The sequence below is a fragment of the Brassica napus genome, chromosome C7 (genome assembly GCF_020379485.1).
Source record: "Brassica napus cultivar Da-Ae chromosome C7, Da-Ae, whole genome shotgun sequence".
NCBI classification, from domain to species: Eukaryota; Viridiplantae; Streptophyta; class Magnoliopsida; order Brassicales; family Brassicaceae; genus Brassica; species Brassica napus.
Window position 1 is genome coordinate 46,519,858 of NC_063450.1, and position 9,135 is coordinate 46,528,992.

The 9,135-nt window shown below is 36.6% G+C and overlaps 3 protein-coding genes across 5 annotated transcripts; 1 reads left to right on the forward strand and 2 right to left on the reverse strand.

Annotated features, from left to right (window-relative positions):
• Nucleotides 1–675: 675 nt before the first annotated feature.
• Nucleotides 676–2,098, forward strand: LOC106445841 (dynein light chain 2, cytoplasmic). Its single transcript, XM_013887479.3, has 3 exons — nucleotides 676–1,167; nucleotides 1,266–1,371; nucleotides 1,857–2,098. The coding sequence occupies exons 1-3, from the start codon at nucleotides 991–993 to the stop codon at nucleotides 1,937–1,939; spliced, it is 366 nt and encodes a 121-aa protein (XP_013742933.1). The 5' UTR covers nucleotides 676–990; the 3' UTR covers nucleotides 1,940–2,098.
• On the reverse strand, nucleotides 2,068–3,997 carry LOC106445840 (epoxide hydrolase A). Of its 2 annotated transcripts, none has more exons than XM_013887478.3 (3): nucleotides 3,053–3,997; nucleotides 2,657–2,886; nucleotides 2,068–2,530 (listed from the first exon to the last, which is right to left on the reverse strand). In XM_013887478.3, exons 1-3 carry the CDS (start codon nucleotides 3,557–3,559, stop codon nucleotides 2,284–2,286), a joined length of 984 nt encoding a protein of 327 aa, XP_013742932.1. In that variant the 5' UTR covers nucleotides 3,560–3,997; the 3' UTR covers nucleotides 2,068–2,283. The 2 variants fall into 2 exon arrangements, 1 of the variants encoding a protein (XP_013742932.1); XR_007326242.1 differs by having other exon boundaries at nucleotides 2,511–2,530; nucleotides 3,060–3,997.
• Nucleotides 3,998–5,341: 1,344 nt separating this feature from the next.
• Nucleotides 5,342–7,100, reverse strand: LOC106449452. Of its 2 annotated transcripts, XM_013891211.3 has the most exons (8): nucleotides 6,790–7,075; nucleotides 6,560–6,690; nucleotides 6,294–6,371; nucleotides 6,165–6,209; nucleotides 6,025–6,069; nucleotides 5,885–5,936; nucleotides 5,702–5,798; nucleotides 5,342–5,590 (listed from the first exon to the last, which is right to left on the reverse strand). In XM_013891211.3, the coding sequence occupies exons 1-8, from the start codon at nucleotides 7,034–7,036 to the stop codon at nucleotides 5,425–5,427; spliced, it is 861 nt and encodes a 286-aa protein (XP_013746665.1). In that variant the 5' UTR covers nucleotides 7,037–7,075; the 3' UTR covers nucleotides 5,342–5,424. The 2 variants fall into 2 exon arrangements, with proteins under 2 accessions (XP_013746665.1, XP_022567616.1); XM_022711895.2 differs by lacking the exon at nucleotides 6,025–6,069 and having other exon boundaries at nucleotides 6,790–7,100.
• Nucleotides 7,101–9,135: the final 2,035 nt, after the last annotated feature.

Consider the following 9,135-nt stretch of genomic DNA (forward strand, 5'->3'; position numbering starts at 1 on the left):
TCAGACTGCCAGCAACAACAAAACTCCAGACGTGGATTCCCAATCTATACTACCAGCAGCAACTATTAGCTACACGGTTCATGTGCCCAGGAGAGCCAAAGAAGTTGATGAAGCAATGCCAAGCTTTGAAAACGAAGAAAAGAGGCACGTGAGTGATTGTTTCAAGTTCATCAAACCGTCATCCCCAATTAGCTTATGTGTCAATGAAATAACCATTTTCGTATGTTTTTCCTACTTTCAACTTTGGTTGTCTTTAATTATCTGTAAACTATCTCCCACCAGGAGAAGAGTTACTTGGTTTTTAAATAAAGGGGAAGGTTGATGGGTCTATGCATTTCGTGAAAATAAGCATGTATTTTGCTTCATGCATGAGAACATGTTCAGATAGTTACATGGCATCGAAGTTAAACAATGCAACAAAGAAACCAACTAAAATCCAATAGCCACCAAAACAAAACAAAAAACAAAAGTGACATAAGCACACCATCATATGTTCCTCGGTGGGAAATGGGATGCAGACAACTAAATACCAAAAGTATATATGTATCAACTGGTCTTCGTTCACAAAGCGTCCTACACGTAATCAACAACAAACAGTTGTTTCCCTACTAATTCCACCACCTCCGACCCTTTGTTTTGCCAAATAATTAGACGCACCAACACAAGTGTAAGAACAACATAACTAATAACGCTAACACTAAGTAAAACTGAACAACAACAGCATACACAAATAAGCGCGGGGCTCGACCTCTAGTATTAATAACAGACGTTCCTTGTCAAAAAAAAAATAATAATAATAAGAAAAAGAGTTTGCGTTTGTAAAAGTAATAAGTAAAAATCTACTCTCTTTTTTTTACTGAAGTAGTGACTGTCTACTGACTAGAGAGACTTTCCACCGCACTCCTCCTCGCCTTGCTTTTAGGATTCTCTCCTTTTTAGCTGCAAATCTGATTTCGAATTAAAAAGAAGAATCACCGCCGAAGGAAAAACATGAGTGAGGGGAGGAGGAAGAAGAGTGTGAACGGAGGAGGCGCACCGGCGCAAACTAATCACGACGATCGGAGATCTACTCTTCCGGAAGCTGAAGCGGCGGGGAAGCGAGCTGTAATCAAGAGCGCTGACATGAAGGAGGATATGCAGAAGGAAGCTATCGAAATCGCTATCACCGTACATTACCCTCTCCCTCTTTCTCTATATATATATATATACATTCTTCGATCTTAGGGGATTGGATCTCTCTATCTATCTGTGTGTAATTGTGGCAGGCGTTTGAGAAGTACAGTGTGGAGAAGGAGATAGCTGAGAACATCAAGAAGGAGTTTGACAAGGTTCATGGTCCTACTTGGCACTGCATCGTTGGCCGCAACTTTGGTCTGTCATCGTATCCTCTCCTTTAAGCTAGCTGACAATAATGATCATCTCCTAGTGACTGAATCTTCTTATGGCTAGTTTTGATTTTGCTTCTTTCATGATTCTCGAGTGGTTAATAGTGTGATATGGTTTTGGTTTCTTCTCTATTCTAACTTACACTTGTGTTGTTCTTCTTGCGTTTGAATCCGCTTTTTGTGTGCTTAATATGAAATTTTGATTTAGATCTTAGCTTCATCAGAATTCTTTGAATCTTTATACGATGAGTTCTTTGTGCTTAGTTGAAGAATCTTGTGTTGGATAGGCATTACTTTTGTACCACTCCCTAGCCCCTCACATTCTTGGGTTTAGCTTTGTCTTTGCATAAAGATTATATTCCAACAAACATGTGATATAAGAATTATCTTATTTATTTACTCTACTACTTGTCTTCTTGCTCTGTAATCTTTACTTGTTCTTTGGCCTAATGGTGCATTTTTGTCCTGCAGGTTCATATGTAACACACGAGACAAACCATTTCGTTTACTTCTACCTCGACCAGAAAGCTGTTCTCCTCTTCAAGTCGGGTTAACAATTCGGAAAACCTCATCGTTGGAAAAGATATTTGTGATGTTCAATCAGCATTATCATCGTCATCACGTTGTAGTTATAGTTTCTTGTTCTGTATGTTATGTGTTAAAAAAGGCTTTAACAAACAGATTTGGATAATAAAATTTTCTTTCGGTACGCATCTTCAAATATATATACAATGATACAAATATATTGATCTGAACCTCAGCTTGGAGACACGAAGGAGCATTACATAAAAGGTAACAACGTTTATGCAAATTTCATTTATGTAATTCGAAGAGCATTTTTTATATCTTGCAATTGGGAAGATACCGTTTTAGCCGTAATACTTGAATTACAATGGGTCTAAAAAGTGAGGAAGTAGTCGTGGATGTGTTTACTTATCTCGTCAGGCCTTTCCTCGTGGAGAAAATGACCAACGCCTTTAAGTACCACAACTTCGTCTAACAACGGTACGTGGCTCTTAAACCGGCCATCGTGGATGTACTTCTTGGTCCGTGGAATGTGGTAGGTCAAATCTTGGTCCCCGATTATAAACTTAACCGGAACTTTCACTTGAGCGTTTGAGAATGCCCCCATCATCTCCCATGTCCTGCAACGAGCAAAGCAGAAATTGATTGTCACACTAAAAAAAAAACAAGAAAAAAAAAAAGAAACAAATCTTGCAGGAGAGATTAGAGATATTGATCCTAGTTTTATATATAAACAAGTTTCATACCGGTCCATGTTTCGATAATAGTTTACAGGTCCAGTGAAGCCACTCTTCTCGTACTTTGAAACATAATACTTAACATCATACTCGGTTAGCCAAGAGGGCAGTGAAACAGGATCATCATAGCTTTTCCCTTTAGGTAAGAGTATAGGACCAGGATTACGATACGTTAACATCTCTAAGAGAACTCGTTCCGTGCCAACTTTAGCGAACTCCGCCTCTATTTCCCCATACTCCTGCAAAATGTTAATCCCATTCTTCTGATTACAAACAGAAAATACAAAAAAAAAAAAACATCTCTTGTCTCTGTCTGAATCTCAAACAAACTAACACTGTTTACACTTGTAATAATCTACAGTGTTGTTATTCATTAAGAGTCTATTAAAAGAACAAACGTGGGACCTGAAACCTGCAGATATAGTAGTCATCTCCATAGAACGATTTAAACATGGAGATCGGTTTCCTCTTAAGGTTCCAAGGCTCGAACACGACACTCATGTTGACCAGAGCCTTAACCCTGTCCGGTCGGAGAAGACAGAGATGCCACGCGATGACCGCTCCCCAATCGTGTCCCACCACGAACACTTTCTCCCGATCTCCTCCGACCACCGCGTCGATCAATCCGATCAGATCTCCGACCACGTGGAGACTCGTGTACGCGTCCGCGCTCTCCGGCGCCTCCGTGTCTCCGTATCCGCGCAGGTCGGGGGCGATTGTGCGGTAGCCTAGCGACGAGAGTGCCGCCATCTGGTGCCGCCACGTGTACCAGAGCTCCGGAAATCCGTGGAGGAAGAGTATCACCGGAGGAGGACGTGAAGCACCGTTGTCGGTGAAGGAGGGAGTTTTCTCGGCGAAGTGCATGTTGATTCCATTGACCTTCACGAATCTGTGAGTGAAAGTAAGATCCATGAAAGCTGCTCAAATTGTTTTGAAGAAAAATGATCGAAATTTTCAAAATTTGGGGGAGAGATGATCGTTCTTATCTTTTACTGTGATTGGTATAAGTAGCAGCAACAAAAGTAAACATGGAGTTGAGGATTTCACCCGGCTATTTCCGGTTCAATCAGATCAACTCCGGTTTACTTTTTTTCTTTTTCTTTTTCTTTTTAAGCCAGCTAAACTCGATTTTCTATATCCAAGCCGTCCAACGTAGCCATCGTTGTTCTTTTTTTTTTCTTCTTCTAAATGTATATATTCTGACAATCTCATAGCATAGATTTGTGTGGCAGAGGGATAACAAAGGTGTCGTTTTCACGCATTGCTATACTTTGTATAGTTTTTTGTCTCCTTCTTTGATGTGCACAAGTGTAAGGATGGTCATATTAATATTATATAGTGCTGGCTTTTGTTCATCCATCTACTCTCTTCACCATATCCACTAATCTCTGTAGCTTATATTTTAAAGGTGTTACTATTTCTCAAACACTCATCACACTTGGTGGCAGGCCAAATGAATTGAGAGGTAACTCAATCATCATTTTACGTGAATTGCATTCAAGCAAGTTTCATGGGGCGTATAGATGAGTAATCCATAGAACTGAAAAAAAAATGATTCAAAAAGTAATCCCCAAATCATATTGACTTCTATATCTGTCAACAACATACTTTGAGTTTATCAAAATTTTAGGAACAAGTTTTAACTATAAAATAAATATTCCATTTTAATCCACAATTTTTAAAGTTTTAATAAGCAAAACATAAAAAGTAAGTGTTGTATAAATGAAAAGTGTTGCAGAAATTTTTTTTTTTTGGTCATCTGTATAAATGATTTTATATAAATACAACATTTAGAGGTGAACATGACACAACAATCAAATTTGTTTCCGGACGACTTTATGATCTTCGTAATATCACATCACATGAGATGATTGGCAAGTATTCCAAATACTTTTCATAGCTTTTCTTTTTTAGTTATTTTAGTTTACCAATCATTATTTTAAAAAATAAAACTACAGACCGAAGGTTAAAATATAAATTATATTAGCTTTAGAATGAATTTTCTAAAGTTCTATGATTAATTTTTGAAAGTTATTGATATAAATTTGCAGAGACAATATAAAAACTTACAACATATTCCCCTCGTTATGAAAATATTCAAGTTTAAGTGCAAAAATTCTAAAATTTACATCTTTTCGAAATAGTCTTCACGAATATGTTTATTCTGATGACAGAAAAAAAACAATCTTTTTCAAACAGCATTTATACTTATGGTATAGACATGTTTCTTTTTGTCGAGTCTCGATATGTTAATTTGTTTGATACATGACCAGCATCATAATAGTGTACAGATTGAATTCCTTTTGTGTGCAAACAGTTTAGTTGTGTTAATCCGGTTAAGTTAGTTGAGTATGGATTGTAGGTAGAACCTCGATTTGTATCGAGGCTTCCAAAAATTGACGGGCAGGCCCAACCAAAGTAAGGCAAGGCCCACTCGCCTCATAGAATAATGTCCGTCAAAATTTGGAGGCACGATCCGCCGTCTCTAAACGATCATAAGCGAATCATCCTTTTCCTCTGACAGAAACGGGTTACTCAACCTCGCCACACACATCCTCCTTTTATAGCCCAGCGACAAATAACCCTTGCCCCAAACTCCCGATGTGGGACAAATTAAGTTTATAGTCGCCTGAGTTCTTAAGGTAATTTTACATTATTATTTATTTATTTATTTATTATTAACCTTTAATAAAATAAAACCAATCAGTTTGTATTTTTATTATTAACGTCTTAAGAGTTTGAAAGAAGAAGAATATGTGAAGAAGCCATCTGTTTGATCAACCGCCATATCTGGACTTGAGAGCCTCAGGTGGTTCTTCCTCCATGATCCCTGAACCTTTGCTGCTTAAATACTTTCTTATGGTTGTCCTTCGATCTCCCAAGTATGTATGATCCAGAAAGTTATTGTAAGCTTCATCTCCCAGATTCTTAGCTGCCAACACACTGGAACCACCAAGATTCATTCCCAGACGTTCATTCAAGAAACCAACTTTTAGTGCTCTGTTATCTCATATCAAGTCTGAAATGACTTGGGAGTGAGAAAGTAGAGAGTACCAGTGTCTTAGATAGAGACGACAAGGTAAGATGTCGTCCCGCCATATCTTGTCAATGTTGAATCTTCCATAGTGTTGAAAGTAAACCTCTTTGTTTCCTGCACAAAACAAATAACAAGTCATCCTATTAATAGCTTCCACTTTTAAGATAATATATTTAGAAAAGACTGAGAAGGGTACTAACCTTTGCATCTAATCTGGAAAAACTCCTCATCACTGTATCTACCACAAAGTACCTGTTTCATGCCTCAAACACTCAAGACTTTACAAAGAGCATAAAAGTCGCTGAGGAACAAAAAGATTTGTTTAGAAACATAGACGAACCGCAGAATGGGTGAAAGGTTTGCCTTGCAATGTTTCAGGAACAACATATGTTTGAAGAAGAAGAAACATAAGCAAGTGTGACAAACACATTAAAGCATGTATTTGAAACTAGAGTAAAGAGGGGGAGCTAAGTGACTCACAGCAAGAAACCGGAACTCAAGCTCTCTTTGTATAAAAGCAGGAATCTGTGCGTTTTGAAATCGTCAAGAGTCCTATATATTTAATTATATCATCAGGATTGAAATCAAAATGCTATTTCAAAGTCATACCTCAGTTTGATTAATCTCAAAGACACTAACTACAAGGTTCTCTCCTTCACAAGGCTCAACACTCAGGCTTGAGATCTCCTGTTTTCATCATCACACATTCACAAAACTCAGACTTGTTTTATCGTCTGCCTAAAAGAAGAATCTTTTTATACATCTATTATGCAAAACCCAATATGACAATTCGCTTCTTTTTTTTTTCATTACCGAACATAGATGCTGTAATAATTAAAAAAAAAACACAAACTTTAAGTATGAGAAAAAAAGACCTTAGTTTCAAGATTGGCGATGCCGCGCTCGAAGAAGATGGGAGCGGCGTGTGCGAACACTCGCCGGAAGCCTTGCAGCTTCGCGACTCTGAAATTCTCCAAATCTGGGAAAGTACTCCTCGCGCTTCTCTCTAACGAGAAACAAAAGGCAATCAATCAATCAATCAATCATCGCGATGATCACGACCGATTATCATACACAAAGGGAGAAGCTTTTTAAATGTACTAACCGGAGAGAAGAGAGCCGAAGCCAGTGATGGAGATACGGTTCTCCGATGAGATGAGCTTCTCGAAATCAGATTCATCTACCAACTCCATCACCTGCGGCAGATCGGGGCTGCTGGTGTCACGGGACATGCCTTTGATTGATCGACGACGATCTTGCTTAAGTGGAGGAGAGGCGCGTGATTTGAACGTGCTAGACGGGAGCGCGTAGGAGAGAGGCAATGATGCGAGTGTGAGTGAGAGAACAGTCATTGGAGGAAGAAGACGTTAGACGTCTGAAGTGTGTCATGAAAATAACATATATTTAAGTCCATTAACTATAATTATATGTTCCTTCTGTTTTAGTTATAAAAAAAAAAGAGTGTTTCGAAATGTAGCAATTCCTACCTTTATCGACCAATCAAATTATATATAATTAGTTATGATTGATTTAATTATATCTAATCTATATATGAAATAATATCTTTTCGAAAATAACAATTTTTTCTAATATTTGTGTGTTTTAGGTAAAACTACCTATATAGATTGATAATGGTAATGTGTCTAGCAATACTCGTATCATCTCCACGGCTAAAGCTTGACATTTTATCTGTTAAATTTGATTTGATTCGATCCAAAAATTTCAAATATCAGTAAATTTTCGAAACAAACCAATATTAAAAATTAATATATATTAAAACCGAAGCAAACCACAAATATTAAAATTTTGAGAAGCGGAGATCTGCTCCGATCCGACAATATGTAAATACATGTATATTTTGATTATATTTAAAGTTTTAAATGTATAAAATTATAAAATTATTATTTTAATATATGATTTGACAAATTTTATTCATATTATTATTTATATAGAATTATTACATAAAAAGAAGATAAAAAATTATGACAATTATAATTTTTTTCTTAAGTTTTGTGTTATTATAATTGTTAGCTAAGTTTAAAAAATTTATAAAATATGTAGATTCACTATTTAAAAAAAATATATTTTATATATCATGCAAAAAAAACATTTTACAAAACAAATTTGTAAGATTATTTGTATTAGTCTAAACATATGAGATATCCGTAAGTATTCGTAAATATCCGCAAATATCTATTTATTTTTCGGATATCCGTTTTTCTGGATATTCGTATTTTTCTGAAACAAAGCAAATCGAAAAATTATATATCCGTAACATACGAAGCAAATCACAAATACTTTCAAAAACCTGAATATCCTATCTGTGCCCATCCCTACCCACGACCTAGCTTGGTCTCTTGATGATAGTGATGATGTTGACCAAGGCCATTGAGCTTCGAAACCCTCGCACATGGAGCAAACGAAACAAACTCACTATCGTATTATATCAACACTGTCATTAATCCTGATCACCCTCCTAGCTTTTTTTTTTTTTTTGGTTTAATCACTCTCCTAGCTTTTTCATTGTTAATCCGATGTTGTTCCTTAACGTTTTAGTATAGATATGCCAATAAAGAAGAAACAATCACACCCTCTCAAATATCTGTTTCAGACCACTCCACTGAGCAATTCTAGGTTACCACTTGGTATTTTATTAATTAAGCTCTTGAGTCTTGATTCTCTCTCATATCCACACTTGGAACAACTTAGCCGGTTGAAATTTGGAGTAGAGGCTATATAGCCTGAACTCTTCCCAAAAATCTGTAGAGGCTTGCAAGAACCCACCACTCATGCAGCAAATCGCAAGCACGTAACGGCCCAGGCTAATCTCACACATACAGCTGGTGACAAACGCGCACAATTAGGAACGAACAAAATTTAAATTCACCTCCTCTTCTAGAAGCGTCACATAGACAATTAATTAAAAAATATTAAATTTATTTAAAAATAACTAGAAAAAAAGAATAAAACCAAATTTAACGATGATGACACTGTTAACTAAATCGTAAACTCTAAATCTTAAATTTTAAACCATAAACTTCAAATCCGAAACTCAAACCCTAAACCTTATACCCTAAATCTCAATCCTAGACCCTAAACCCAAACTATATACCTTAAACCCAAACCATAAATCTTAAACCCGAACCATATACCCTAAACATAAATTTTAGACCCTAAACTCAAACCTTATAGCGTCTAGGTTTAGGGTTTGGGTTTAGGGTTTACGGTTTCGGTTTTAAATATAAGATTTAGGGTATACGATTTGGGTTTAGGGTCTAGAATTTGGTTTAGGGTATAAGGTTTGGATTTAAAGTTTATGGTTTGAGTTTAGGGTTTAGGGTCTAGGATTTGGTTTAGGATATAGGGTTTGGATTTAAGGTTTACGGTTTGGTTTTAAGGTCTAGGATTTGGGTTTAAAGTATATGGTTTGGGTTTAGGGTCTAGGATTTGA